At 35.5% G+C, this 14622-nt stretch overlaps 5 protein-coding genes across 9 annotated transcripts; 3 read left to right on the top strand and 2 right to left on the bottom strand.

Moving 5' to 3' along the window:
- The first annotated feature begins 968 nt into the window (after window positions 1–968).
- LOC660565 (E3 ubiquitin-protein ligase rnf146) lies at window positions 969–4875 on the top strand. 3 transcript variants are annotated; one of them, XM_015978527.2, is made up of 4 exons: window positions 974–1178; window positions 1226–1471; window positions 1520–1752; window positions 1902–2041. In XM_015978527.2, the coding sequence occupies exons 1-3, from the start codon at window positions 1115–1117 to the stop codon at window positions 1735–1737; spliced, it is 528 nt and encodes a 175-aa protein (XP_015834013.1). In that variant the 5' UTR covers window positions 974–1114; the 3' UTR covers window positions 1738–1752; window positions 1902–2041. The 3 variants fall into 3 exon arrangements, with proteins under 3 accessions (XP_008198978.2, XP_015834013.1, XP_015834014.1); XM_008200756.3 differs by lacking the exon at window positions 1520–1752 and having other exon boundaries at window positions 969–1178; window positions 1902–4875; XM_015978528.2 differs by lacking the exon at window positions 1902–2041 and having other exon boundaries at window positions 1520–1853.
- Window positions 4876–5095: 220 nt separating this feature from the next.
- Window positions 5096–7828, bottom strand: Naa60 (N(alpha)-acetyltransferase 60). 3 transcript variants are annotated; one of them, XR_010336319.1, is made up of 6 exons: window positions 7608–7816; window positions 7358–7552; window positions 6981–7292; window positions 6820–6930; window positions 6491–6731; window positions 5096–6442 (listed from the first exon to the last, which is right to left on the bottom strand). XR_010336319.1 is itself a non-coding variant. In XM_064359851.1 (5 exons), exons 1-5 carry the CDS (start codon window positions 7622–7624, stop codon window positions 6599–6601), a joined length of 765 nt encoding a protein of 254 aa, XP_064215921.1. In that variant the 5' UTR covers window positions 7625–7828; the 3' UTR covers window positions 5096–6598. The 3 variants fall into 3 exon arrangements, 2 of the variants coding, with proteins under 2 accessions (XP_064215921.1, XP_064215920.1); XM_064359851.1 differs by having other exon boundaries at window positions 5096–6731; window positions 6981–7289; window positions 7608–7828; XM_064359850.1 differs by having other exon boundaries at window positions 5096–6731.
- A 2879-nt stretch (window positions 7829–10707) lies between these two features.
- LOC660446 (uncharacterized protein) lies at window positions 10708–11720 on the top strand. Its single transcript, XM_966676.4, has 2 exons — window positions 10708–10928; window positions 10980–11720. Exons 1-2 carry the CDS (start codon window positions 10898–10900, stop codon window positions 11690–11692), a joined length of 744 nt encoding a protein of 247 aa, XP_971769.1. The 5' UTR covers window positions 10708–10897; the 3' UTR covers window positions 11693–11720.
- LOC660387 (uncharacterized protein) lies at window positions 11677–13335 on the bottom strand. The gene is made up of 4 exons (XM_966623.5): window positions 13194–13335; window positions 13067–13144; window positions 12468–13018; window positions 11677–12161 (listed from the first exon to the last, which is right to left on the bottom strand). The coding sequence occupies exons 1-4, from the start codon at window positions 13195–13197 to the stop codon at window positions 11709–11711; spliced, it is 1086 nt and encodes a 361-aa protein (XP_971716.2). The 5' UTR covers window positions 13198–13335; the 3' UTR covers window positions 11677–11708.
- Window positions 13336–13468: 133 nt separating this feature from the next.
- On the top strand, window positions 13469–14591 carry Tcs3 (Threonyl-carbamoyl synthesis 3). The gene is made up of 2 exons (XM_966564.4): window positions 13469–13805; window positions 13880–14591. The coding sequence occupies exons 1-2, from the start codon at window positions 13469–13471 to the stop codon at window positions 14548–14550; spliced, it is 1008 nt and encodes a 335-aa protein (XP_971657.2). The 3' UTR covers window positions 14551–14591.
- Window positions 14592–14622: the final 31 nt, after the last annotated feature.

Genomic DNA, 14622 nt, shown 5'->3' with positions numbered 1-14622 from the left:
TTTTACTTTTTAATCAATGTTTTTTATTGTGTAAGCGCGACTTATTTTTTTTTTGGGTTAAATAGGTTACACACTAAAACTTTTTGTGTTTCTGTGTGCTGTCCTAGAATGAGAAAACGTATGTCAACGACAATGGTTCTTACAAATGCAGAAGTTAAATAATTCCAGAATGTGCGGCTGCTTTCATTGATGACTTACCTTTCTTTCCAAATTTGTTAAAGGGCCACTCAAAATCGTCAAAAAGTGCACTACTTGTGTCCGAGCTTAGTGATATGTGTCTAAATTAGGCTTAAAGACCACGAATATTGTCTGAAATGACATGTCTTCAGAAAATCCGTTAAGAAAAAAATGCGTGTGTTGTACGACTTCGAATTTTGTTTGTAACTTGTTTAATCTTTGGCCAGCAAGTTAACATAAATTTGAAATTGATTCTATACAAGGATCACTTCGAAAAAAATTCAAAATGTCATCTTTTTACAGACTGAATTTTTTGGTCCTATTTAATTCGATTTGTTTTGCGTTTATAAAACCTTATTGAAAATAAAAAATACATCAAATCGAGAAGAAAAGCATTAGCTTTGACATACTGTTTTCAGAAATGCAGTTGGTTTCGTCAAACACAAGTATTATCGGATTTATTGAACGCCTGTATATTTTGCCCATATAAACTTTTGTTTGTGTAATGAATAATAAAATTATTTTGTTTTGCTTGTTTAAAATATAATATAAAAAAAGGCTAATTATCTCTAACGACTTTTTTGACTTTTCGAATGGCGGTACAACTTGGTTCACCCTGTATTTAAATATTCTACCGACAAACCAATTTTTTGGTAGGACTTGAAAATATGAAATAACAAACGCTCTTAAATGTAATGAATACATATTAAAACTGTTTCATTAAAATATTTCTTGTAATTTTTCAAAATTTGAAAGTAGAATTGTGTTGGTATTCCGCACAACGAACCAATAGCACGCTCCAATTTCGGTCACGTGCCACCAACAGCTGTCTAAAAAACAAACCTGACAAAAGAGGTTACGTCAACGTCAGTTTTTAGTTTACTTGTTCTACAAAAACAGTTTTAATTTACTCTCATGTGAAATCTCGTGTACAATAATGGCAGAAGCGTCTCGTAAAAGTCAATTAGGTGGCCCCCACACCAAAGAAGCCACCGAGAAAGGTGACAATTCACCACTCTTGTTTTCTCTTCATCGAATTGTGCCTTAGGTGATAACTTGGAGTGTGCCGTTTGTCTCCAAAACTGTGTTCATCCCGCCCAGCTGCCTTGCGGCCACATCTTCTGCTTCCTGTGTGTGAAAGGCATCGCAAATCAGAGCAAAAAATGCGCCATGTGTAGGCAAGAAATCCCAAAGGACTTTATCGAACAACCAAACCTACTGGAGAAGCCCTACCAAAGGGAGGCGTCCGAAGGTTTTGACGGGGGATACCAGTGGTTTTATGAGGGGAAAAATGGTAATTTGGGGACTTCCCCGGGCTTGTTTTTAAATGATCAAATTTAAGGTTGGTGGCGGTATGACCCTCGTACAAACGAAGACATTGAACAAGCGTTTCAATTAAATTTACCACTTGTTGAAATTTTGATTTGTGGCGAAATTTATGTCATTGATATCACAAACAATTGGCAGTACTGTAAGAAAACACCCACTCGCAAACGAAGTATTAAGCGCGACAAAATCGAGAATTTAGTCGTAAAAGGGGAAGCTGGTTTATTGAGATAGTTACTGTTTTCTCTTGTAAATATTCATTTTGTTAACCATGTTGGTTCAATTTTAGTTTTTATCCTTTTTATGTTTTTCATAATAATTATAAATGATACAGTATACACTTCATACAATTTGATTTTTTATTCGACAGCAATTACTTAAACACCCTTAATTTACAGGGTGGTGGCAGTATGACGAACGCACTAGTAGAGAGATCGAGACGGCGTATAAAAGGGGCGAACAAACGAGCGAATTACTAATAGCGGGATTTTTGTACATAATAGATTTAGAAAATATGCTTCAGTTGAGGAGAAACGAACCAGGTCGGAGGAGAAAAATCAAAAGAGACTTTGCAACAATTCCGAAAAAGGGTATTGCCGGTTTAAGAACCCCTGAAACACTTGTAGATTCGACTGAAGTGGAGGTCAGTGAAAGTAGTCGAGGACCTGTCACACCTTCAAACACGCCTCGAAGTCCAACAAGTGGGCGCGAATCGCCAGGAGAAGACCGGGAACTGCAGGAAACCATAGACAGGATTACTTCGTTGCAGCTTGATACGGTTCTATACGATCTACATTAATTATTACCGGAATAACAAAGACCAACTAATTATCTCTTTCCGCTCCTTCAATATGAATTTGACAATCGTAATTTTATTGGAGGGATTTGGAGTAAAACTTTTTTAAAACAATTTTGGTTTCAATCGTTCGAAATTAAGAATTTTCAAACAAACTGGTCCCCAATATTCATAATATTTTGAAAACCGTATGGAACGAATTGTATGCGATCAAGAAATTAGAAAAAATATTAGTATTTAACAAAAAAGGTATTCAGAGTCAAGAGCGGTATAAGAGGAAAAAGGGGCGAAATGTATATATCTAGATCAAGTGAAAACTATAAGAAGTGAAAGATGCTTTTTCTGTTTTTTTTTTCAATAACTTTGTTGTGTTTCCTACCTATGTCTCCAAATATTCATCCCTAAAGACAGTCCATTATCATAATAATACTTTGATGCATCAGTGATATAAACTGACGTTTTTCTTTTTGTAGTAATTTTTGTTTGTTAAAATTTTTATGAAATTTTGTTTTTTCGTTGTAATTTTTGTGTACTAATCTAGCTCAGCGTTCGGGATCGGTACTGTGAACGCAACCACTCCCTAACAAAAATCATTTGGTTGTAAATTTCGGGACAATTAGTTAAAATTTAATTTGATAATATTTTCGGTAAAATGCAAATTATTATGTGATGAAGATTATTTCTATTGGTAGATTGCAGCAAACGAATTAAAAGTTTTAAACTAGACCTTTTTCATGTCTAGTTCAGAATGTATCAGATAATTTCAGAAAGTATGAGATGTATTTCAGATTATTCAGTTGTATTAAAGAATGTGTCAATTGTAATTCACAACAAATGGATTTCAGAGAAGATGAATAATATCTAAATATAAATGACTTTTTGTATGCATTTGATTCGATCGAAAATATAATTGCAAAAAGTGTAGAAGGAAAGTTTTAAGTACCAAGTCTCCATTTCAAGAAAAATTTCAACGAAAAAACCTGAAAACGGATTGAGAAAAAACTAAAGTCGGCGAAACAATAAATACTTAGAGTGTAAATAGTTGTATATACCATTTTTATTAGTTTACTTATATCCTTCAATTTTTATACTATAAAAATTTATAAAACAGAGAAAAAAACTATTACATAACCTGTTATTAGACATAGTGAAGTGACCTTCAGTGAAAAATAGTATTTCTCAGATTTATTAAATAGAGTACAAGAATCTAGGTAATAAGGAAATTTTTGAAAAGTCTGTTATTAATTCGGGTAGATGGTAGACCGCTTCTCCCAAAACATAAAATGTGGGATTATTAATATTATGGATAAATATTTCTCTGTCGAAAGTACAAATAAAAATATTTTTTGATCAGTTATTCGAAGTTTAGATTAAACCACATCTAGAGGAATACAGAGTTTTCTATGTTTATTTTTTCTGTGTATGAAAAATATATTTCTATTCTTACTACTGGTGTCTATTTTCGTGCCAGTCTATTACGAATCCGAAAATGCCTTCCTTAAAGCCCAAGGCCAAGAGAACAATGCATTGCAGCATAGATTTTTATTTCTTCAAAAATAAGTCAAAAGATAAGAAGTAATTCGTTGGTTCAAATTTCATTGAGATTTTATGTAGAAAGTTTTTTTGCGTTTCCGAATAATGTGCATAGTTAAAAAAGATAATCGACAAATCAATTCGGTGCCATCTGTCAGCTTAGAAACACAGTAAAACATCTTTAGCGTTAATATGAATTTGTCAATCGCAGTTTTCAATGGAGCGATGTTGACAAAATCGGATTTTATTTTGGGAAATTTTTAAGGAAGAAATTGTATGAAATTCAGTAGTTTCAACTAAATTGGTGTGTAGATCGTCGTTTTCTGCCCAGAATAAGATGATTCCAATCATTTGAAAACGATTTTTTTTCGCTTTTAAGCAAGAAATCGTTCCAAGTCATGTATTTTCAGTGAAAATTGTCTCCAAATTGTTGTTTTAAGACGTTGTGAGCCACTCTAAAGCGGTGCTTCAGTTTACGAGTTATTTAGTCAAACCAAATTGACGTTTAAAAAATCATTGGGTTAGATTTGTTATTTTTTATGAAAGAAACTACTTTTTTCAAATTAATGTAGAAAATATCTCGAGATCTATCCACCCATTTTGATGAAATTTTTATTAAGGATGCATTGATTCATTTTTAGATTTTTAAAACTCAAACTTTTGGTACAAATTAGTTTTTCTTTTCAAACAGGTACTAGCAAAACGTGATTATACGAAAAGAGGACACTAATGTAAGCAAACGGGTTTCAAATTTGGATTTTGCACCAGAACATCTGTAGAATGCTATTTTATCACACGAAAGTTCTTATAAAATGACACAGTCAAGAAAACACATTTTCAATTGCAATTTAAAATCCCTCCAATAAACAATAAAACGTGTTCTAAATTTTTATTCGGGACTTCGGTATCGGAAAGTGTATGTAATTAGTTTGTTTACAGATGAGCTTACTTGTTAACACAGTAAATATTTATTCCTTTACCTTGAACTTCAAATATTATTTTCGTGAATTTTTTTATAGTAGACAATAAACTTTTTGATATAACTTTTGAAACGGTAAAATCAAACGTGTGTTACAAAATACGTATTTAATAACCTTTCAAAGTTTACAGTATTTTGCGGAATAATACTGGTATGACAAAATACAGGACATAACAAAAGATAAAACTATTCATAAATATAATTAAACAACAACTTACGCACTGCATAGCTATAACAATGAAGAATATTTGTCAAAGAATCAAATTTAATGAAGCAATGAGTCGTGAACTGAAATGACGAAATATATTAAATTTAAAAATATTCTACAACAGGTACCTGAAATAACAAACTGTAATTTCATAGACGTGATGACTGACTAAATCGCTCTATTATATACAAATTGGTTAACAAACGCAATCCCAGACGTTCGTTCGACTAGCTTAGTTAATTTTCCTCGTGCTGAGTGTTGGATTTGCTGTTCCAAATCCACTGAATGGCCCGATTTACGTTGAGCAAAATCCACGGAAAAAATCCCCCGCCGCTCAACACTTTCCCACACATGAATTTAGCGTAATCAGTGTGAAGAGTTAAGGAAATATATTGAAACAAAAAAAAACAAACAGGCGAAATAAATACAATTAATTTTCGTTAAAAGGATATTAGATTGTCCATGGCGGGTGGCCCCCATTAATGTACAGCACATACATGAACCCGTCTTTGCACCGCCCCTTAATCGAGTAATAATAAGGCAAAAAACTGTGAAGTCTAAATCTGCAAATAACCGAAAGTAACACCAGCTCGCAACTTGGCCCTCAACTGACTTTCTGTGTTCGTAAAATTTAATGGCAGCGGAATTCGTTGTAAGCACATGAAAAAGACAGCCTTGACTTTCCTCCTTTCGCTAGTGGTCAGGTCAGGTCAGGTCTATTAACCAATTTTGATTAAATTCTTTTTAAGGACATACTCGTACCAATTTTTGATTAGATTAATTTTTTTTTAATTTTTAAAACCGAAACTTTTGCTAAAACTAAGTTTTTTTTTTCGAAAACAAGTATTTACAAAACGTGATTATACGAAAAAGGGGCACTGATGGGAGCTAACGGGTTTCAAATTTGATTCTGCATCAAAACATCGGTAGAATACTATATTATCAACAAGAAAGTCCCAATAAAATAAAAGCCAAAAAAAAACATTTCCAAACTTCCAATGGAATTTAAAATCCCTCCAATAAACATTAAAACGTGTTCAAAATTTTCGTTCGGGACTTCGGTGTTGGAAAGTATATGTAATTAGTTTGTTCACAGATGAGCTTACTTGTTAGCAAAGTAAATATTTATTCCCTTACCTTGAACTTCAAAAATTATTTTGGTGATTTTTTTATTGTAGACAATAAACTTTTTGATATAACTTTTGAAATGGCAAAATCAAACGTGTGTTACAAAATACGTATTTAATAACCTTTCAAAGTTTACAGTATTTTGCGGAATAATACTGGTATGACAAAATACAGGACATAACAAAAGATAAAACTATTCATAAATATAATTAAACAACAACTTACGCACTGCATAGCTATAACAATGAAGAATATTTGTCAAAGAATCAAATTTAATGAAGCAATGAGTCGTGAACTGAAATGACGAAATATATTAAATTTAAAAATATTCTACAACAGGTACCTGAAATAACAAACTGTAATTTCATAGACGTGATGACTGACTAAATCGCTCTATTATATACAAATTGGTTAACAAACGCAATTCCAGACGTTCGTTCGACTAGCTTAGTTAATTTTCCTCGTGCTGAGTGTTGGATTTGCTGTTCCAAATCCACTGAATGGCTCGATTTACGTTGAGCAAAATCCACGGAAAAAATCCCCCGCCGCTCAACACTTTCCCACACATGAATTTAACGTAATCAGTGTGAAGAGTTAAGGAAATATATTGAAACCAAAAAAATAAAAACAAATAGGCGAAATAAATACAATAAATTTTCGTTAAAAGGATATTAGATCGTCCATGGCGGGTGGCCCCCATTGATGTACAGCACATACATGAACCCGTCTTTGCACCGCCCCTTAATCGAGTAATAATAAGGCAAAAAACTGTGAAGTCTAAATCTGCAAATAACCGAAAATAACACTAGCTCGCAACTAGGCCCTCAACTGACTTTCTATGTTCGTAAAATTTAATGGCAGCGGAATTCGTTGTAAGCACATGCAAAAAGACAGCCTTGACTTTCCTCCTTTCGCTAGTGGTCAGGTGTGTAATGAGGGAGTCTAACAATAGAGAGGCAATGCCGTTGCGGCGGTACTGCTTGAGGACCCCCAAGGACAAAATGTAGGCGATATCGGAGCGCTCTGCGAACTTTTTCGCCAGAATCCCCGTGTCCTCCTCATTGAGGCTAGCGTACGGCTTGATCTCGGCCACAATTAGCCCGATTATCGCCTGGTTGTACACTGCTGCGAGAGAATAGAACCTGCTTGAATTACAAAGTTTTTGTCAATCTTTTGCGAATCGGGCAATTGCCGCCGGTGGTTTAGATACCTGGTGCTGGAGGTGATCTCCTCGTACCAGTAGAAGGGGTACTCGATGGGGAACCAGTCCTGGCAGAGGGCTCGCACCTCGTCCAGGTCGTCGGGGCAGAGGAAGCGCAGCTGCACGTCCCCCAGAGAGTATAGTGGGATTTGATCGACGCTCATTCCCTGCTCTTGGGCGGAGCATTTTCCGTTTGATTGATACCTAGCGAGAAATCAATCAAGCAATTGACTCCTAATTGGCGATAATTAATACGAACCAACTAATACCAGCCATTACGAACGCGACGGCCTGCAAGTATCACCCTTTTCGCGCATTTTAAACGGAAGAATTTCGCATATCGAAAGTATTTTGGCATTATTTTTTAACTATCTCAAAAGTCAAAATCCATTTGTTTTCAATTTAACAAATGACTCACACGATTTCGCGCAGGTGGCGCTGCCGATTGTGACGTTTCCCACTTCACATAATTCCCACAACTCCAAATTAATTCATATGTATTCTGACATTGATAAATGATAACACTGATAAGTGATAACACTGATAACGTGTATTTGGACACTTTATCATTAGAGGTGCCGTTGGTTTTGTATATTCAATAAATTGAATAAAAATTGTAGATTTCAAAAAAGTGCGCGGTAATTATGTAAATGAGGTTCCTTTTCATAAAACACATTAAAAAGATTAAAAAACTGAAGGAGCGCTCTTTTGCTTTTGTATTATAAGCAGTGTGAGGAAATTTTATGGGATGGCCATGAGGCCACAACCGATCAGTTGACTCGTCGTAGCGCTCTCGCGATGTTCATATTTATCGATGAAATGGTCCGTTACAGCGCGTGCATTGGCGTAGTTTACTTGGGGTTTATACAATTAATGTTACCGGTCGCTTACAAAAATCTAATTAAAACATAAATATTATTGTTTTATTATAATTACGGAGTACCCAAGAAAAATTGTGGCAATAAAATAGTCGCTAATTTATTAAGACTGCGGTATATTAGTTGAGATTATTTTCTGAACCAATTTTAAAATAATCGCTAATATCAGCTTTTGCTTGGCTAGTTCAAACCCTGACAAGGCACCTAATTTGACATAATCGTTAAAAAATCTTACATGGACACCAATAAAGATATTTAATACAGGGGAGCGTAAGTCACTATTACATTTTGAAAATGTTGCGTTTTAATTCAGTGGAAATTAAAATTAAAAACTAAATAAAAATATTTTAATCATTTTCTCTGAGAAATACGTTTGAATAACTGTGATTCTTTCTAAATTCTCGAAAACTGATTCCGTTTTGCGGTTAAAATATCTTTGAATTTCGAAAAAGATCTTTCTACATCACAGCTGGTTACAGGAGTAAATAAAAAGTTTGGTGCTAATGCAAAATATGTCGAAGGTGGTACATTATTCGCTATTTGTTTTAAAACTAGAAAATCGGGATTTCTAGTAACTGCGTCAATTTTTGCATTTAATTTATTTTGTAATGACCATTCTACAGAATTTTACTCTATCAACGTAGACTCAAATTTCTCAACTGTAATGGATAATTTAAAATTTTACGTTTCTAGAAATTTGATCGTAGTTGGAATATTTGAAAAATTGTTTTCGATAAAATTAAGTTGAGAAACTAAATTTGTGGTTAAAACTAAAGTTTTACATTGTTTAATGCTTTGTGCATCGTCGTTTAAAGCAATAAATAAATGATTTTAATTGATTAAAATTTTTAGACATTTGCTTCTAACCAAGTACCCCAGCGTGTAACTACAATTGTTGATTCGTCAGAAACGTTACGATTTGTATATTTTTTTTAAAAAGGACTTTAAAGAAGGATTATTTAGTTACCTACAAAATGTGCTAGGGGTGAAATCGCAGCGTATTTCCCTTTGAAACGTGGTGTGGTTGAAAACATTTCAAGGGCTAAAAATGGTAAATAATTAAAAAAATATTAATGTCACACCAAAGAATACTTTGAAATGAATTACAATTTCGCAATTTAGTTTTACTGGGTCACTTTTATGCTTTTTAAATAAGTACATGAGCTAAAAATGTTCTTTTGACTTTTTAGATATTATTAAAATTAACAGAGAGTTAGGGCGGTTAAAAGTAAAGGTATAATATTAATAGATAAATGGCATTAATTATTTTTTAATTATTTACGAATTACGATTTTTAGCTCTCGAAATGTTATCAAAGGCGATGAACACGCTTCAGAAGGAAATACGGTTCGGTTTCACCTCAGGCGCATTTTGCAGTAATTTTAAATTGCAATAACTTGGTGAGTCTTACAGATAACAAAATGATTCTTGCACCAAAAATTTATTTCAAGTATTAGCTTTATTTCGTCTCGATTATGTGGGAGTTTATCTTTTAAATTAAAAAACTTTCTCGCATCTCGAAAATTTCACTACACAATTATGCAACGTTACAAGAAAATGTATTTTTTTGGTTTCCCTTTATCAAAACTCAACCTTGTTAAACTACGTATAAATCTGCATTTATTGAAAATTTGTTTGCAAAAAAAACGAAGTTTCTAGCTTTATCCAGAAGGAAGATTTGAGTATGTAAACGCAAAATGTGTCCAATTTTAGGTGTTTGCAAATTTTTAGCTAAAACGTCTTTTCAGCCCCTTCGCGAGGGTTGAAACAAAAAATTCTTTGTCTAAACATTTTTTAATACTCTTTCCTAACTTATATCAACAATGCAAGCTGTTCCACAACATTTCGATTTAAAGGTTTATCTGACTGCAAGCGCGCGCCCATGCACTAACCTTCGCCCATAAAATTTCCTCACACTGATTATAAGCTCCGGAAGCCTTAATAATCTTTGAAAAATTTATTTTTGAACAAGAACATCACAAGACCACCTGACTTTACAACATATCAAAAAATTGGAAGGGTGCCCTCTCTTGTTTTCTTATTACCGGCTCCGGAACATTTAACAATTTTTTAACAAATTACATAAAATACAATATTAAAGATGCATTTAGCTCGATTTGGCTTGATTGGATGGCATGGAGCAATAAGCCTTATTTTTGTATGAGATTATGAGAACATCACAAGACCTTCCTCTAGAACTTATAAAAAAACTGAAAGGTCACCCTCTCTTTTCTTATTATCGGCTCCGGAAGATTTAAACAATTTTTGAAAAATTTATATAAAACAATGTTAAAGACGCGTTTGGCTCAATTGGATGGCATGGAGCAAGAAGTCTCATTTTTTAATAAGAGCAACACAAGACCACCCTCCTCTACAACATATAAAAAAATTAAAAGGGTGTCCCCTTTTGTTTTCTAATAACCGGCTCCGGAACATTTAACAGTTTTTAAAAAAAATTACATAAAATACAATATCAAAGAAGCGTTTAGCGCAATAAGCCTTATTTTTGTATGAGATTATGAGAACAAGACCTTCCTCTACATATTAAAAAATTGGAGAGGTGCCTTCTTTCGTTTTCTTATTAGCGGCTCCGGAAGACAATTTTTGAATAATTCACCATTTCACCTGAAACACGCCCCAAACATAACCTCAAAACGTCAACACGTGCAAAATGACGGCTAAAAATATACAGGACTTTGAAGGTATTTTTCAAATAAATTGAAATACGTGTGTGGCTAAGTCTCTTGTTGTAGTGGTACCCTTTTACTTCTCAAGTGATAGCACCGACCCCCATGATTTATTTATCAAAGAACACAAAGTCCGAAAATTCGACATAAAAAAGCCCCCCGGAAAGACACTTTTTGTGCTCAACGTGCCCCCCTATGTCACTGTCGAAGCCCTGAAGGACGTGTTCGCCTCAGCTGGGAAAGTACAATCCGTTACGTTCCAATGTGATGATAGTGATGATACAAACGAACTGTTTGGGTTCAAAACAGCTTTTGTGGTTTTTACGAAACGTCCAAGTCTCTTAAGAGCATTGAAATTGGAGCGCTTGACGTTGCCCAACCCGCATAACATTTTATTAGGCATGAGTAAGTGGATTCACGAGTATAATTCAACGGTTTACAATCACGATAAACTGAACGAAGAAGTGAACATTTATATCAAACAACACGAAAAGGAGGAAGAAGAAAAGAAATTGGCTGAGAAGGAAGTGGATGATGAGGGCTGGACTGTGGTGACGAAAAAAGGGCGAAATCCGGGCCTGTCTCGCAAGGAAAGTGTCGAAAATAAACTAATACAGAAGAACAAAATCAAATCAAAGAAGAAAGAATTGAAGAATTTTTACACATTCCAACTGAAAGAACAGAAGATGAATAACATAATCGCCCTGCGGAAGAGCTTCCAAGAATCAAAGGAAAAGGTGAATTTGATGAAAAAAATGCGTAATTTTAAACCCTTTTAATTAAAAAAATAAAACTTTATTTCGACTCTTTGTGCGTATTTATGATAATACTCAATAATTTATTGAAAGGAAGTTGTTGCAACTGGCTCATGAGATCATCTATTTTCCCATAGACACATTTAGTCGCAAGGGCAACTTGCACAGCTTGTGCAAATCTGTCTAACGCGATTTGTAAATTGGGTTGTTTGCCCCCTTTGTTGCTCGACAATAAAATGTGTCTCAGGGCTACGGTCAAATGTTGGGCGCTGATCGCTTTAGGGGGCTGTGTTTGCGGTATTTCAAGGATGCTGTTAAGCAGCGCTAAGTGTAAATGACAATACAAGTCCGAGTCTTGGTCGCATAAGGGGGCCAATGTGCACCATCTGATGAGCCCCGCGATTGCAGTTGTGGCCTCCATGGCGATAGCCCCCGGGGGCAGAGCGGCTTGTTTCTGCTGGGCGGCTATGCACAAACAGGCATTTTGCGAAATCTGAAACAGAGTTAAACAGACATTAAATAATATACGTTATTAGTGTTAGAAGTTCTAGATCTATTTAAACATAACAGAAAGATTGTGAATGATTTTTTTTCATGTAATACAGCGAAAGTCTTTCAACTGATAAACAAACAATTAACAAAAGAGATATATTTTTTATATTTTGTCTTAAGCTTTGGAAAATTGGAAAGAAAAAATAGAGAGACGAAATTATTTTTTTGCCTCATTTTGTGATGTGTAAATTGTTACCACCTTGTTTATATTTTTAACTTGGCTAGTTTAACTTGGGTACACACGTACCCAAAATGTGATTGTTTGAAGTAAACCTTCCGAAGGATACGTCTGGTCCTTATTTTTCGAATTGTAGTAATTTTCGGCAACGGCAGTTAGGAAGTTGGCCGTGAATTGGGGCGCAACGTCTGGCAATGTTTTCATTCGTTCTGAAGCGCTAGGTACGAGGTGGAAATAGTCGTAAACTATAGCTTCTGCTAGTTTGCAACTGTTTACAGAAGTGCACCCCAACTGTTGCATCCACGTGCTGGCAGATGTTAGGATAGCTGGTGACGGAATTCCGATCGCTAAAGACACTAATTTGCTCAAAATTCCTGCTCTTTGCATAGCAGTGGTTCCACTGAAAAGTGACAAGAAAACGGTGTTTCTGGCCGCTTCGTTTGAGAGACTGTTGAAGTGTTCGAATAAAATTTCTAGCAAGTGGAGCTCCATTAGCGCAGACAGGGGGGAGGTGCGCTTGTTACCCCGCCGATCTACCTCGTAGAATATGAATTCGGACATGAGATTGAGCGCCAGGTCCATGTTTTTGATACTGGTGATGCGACCACATATTAGCTCACCTAAGCATCGTTTTACAAGCCGGTTTAAAGACAAATTAGCCCACTCACCGATTTTATTTAGGGCTTCTTTGGCGCAAAGCGGGAACTCCAATTTGCGCAAAGTTTGTTTAAGGTTCACCTCGGAGGCTGCAGACATTATGTTACTATTCTATCACACAATTAAACGTATTCTTACTCATTCTGTTATTAAATCATTTTTTGAAGGTTTTGAGGTTAAAAAAAACATTGAGGTTATGTCGATCGAATTTTTGAATTAGTTTTAATTCCACATTCTAAATCATAACTACTGAAATCTAGTTTAAAATAATATCTTGTAGCAATACGCTTTCAATTCATTTAGGCTAATTATTTGTTCAAAAACCTTGGCGTTGACTTCTGAGGTTAGGCTTCAGCACCTGATTGAGGTTATGTTGGTGTTTTGAATTACTTTTCCTAAAATTTTACCAAAAAATGGTTATTGCATTGGGCTTAGAAGGCAGTGCCAATAAGCTAGGCATTGGGGTTATAAAAGACGGTGAAGTGTTAGCAAACTGTAGACGAACTTACATAACCCCACCGGGCGAAGGCTTTTTACCCAAAGAAACAGCCGAGCACCACCGAAAAAATGTGATAAGTGTCCTCAGAGACGCACTCAATCAATCGGGTGTCAAACCGGCTGAAATCGATGTTATTTGCTACACCAAGGGCCCCGGCATGGGGGCCCCTTTGGCTAGCGTTGCAGTGGTTGCCCGGACCTTGGCCCAGCTGTGGGATAAACCGCTGCTGGGCGTCAATCATTGCATAGGCCGTATCCTTTTTTCCTACTACATTATCAAAATAAAAAATCCAACACATTTGGTGTCATTTACTTAATTAAATCAGACATTGAGATGGGGCGCCTTATTACAAAAGCCACAAACCCGACCGTTCTCTACGTCAGTGGGGGCAACACGCAAGTGATAGCGTATTCCAGGCATAAATACCGAATTTTTGGTGAAACTATTGATATTGCTGTGGGAAATTGTTTAGACCGCTTTGCCCGGGTTTTGAAACTTCCGAATGACCCAAGCCCGGGCTACAACATCGAACAAATGGCAAAAAAGGGGAAAAAATTCATTGAATTGCCATACTGTGTGAAAGGGATGGACGTTAGTTTTTCGGGAATTTTAACATTTATGGAAGAGAGAGCCGAGAAATTTCTCAAACAGGGGTATTCCCCTGAAGATTTATGTTTCTCTCTTCAAGAAACTTTGTTTGCAATGTTGGTGGAAACGACTGAACGTGCGTTAGCACATTGTGATTCTCGGGAGGTTCTTATTGTGGGGGGCGTGGGCTGTAATGAGAGATTACAGGAAATGATGAAGCAAATGTGTGAAGAGCGAGGGGCGAAGCTGTTTGCGACCGATGAGCGATTTTGTATTGATAATGGGGTGATGATAGCACAGGCTGGGTATGAAATGTTCAAATCGGGCACTAGGATGAAGTGGGAGGAGTGTTTTATTACTCAGAGGTATCGAACCGATGAGGTTGAAGTCACTTGGCGTGTAGATTAATGAATTAATTGTATTTTTGTGGAATAAAGATTTGAATTGTTTGGGGGAGTTTGGTTTTGGTTTGGTTCCAAG

This window comes from Tribolium castaneum, chromosome 1 (assembly GCF_031307605.1).
Source record: "Tribolium castaneum strain GA2 chromosome 1, icTriCast1.1, whole genome shotgun sequence".
NCBI lineage: Eukaryota > Metazoa > Arthropoda > Insecta > Coleoptera > Tenebrionidae > Tribolium > Tribolium castaneum.
This window is presented reverse-complemented; position numbering and strand designations above follow the sequence as displayed.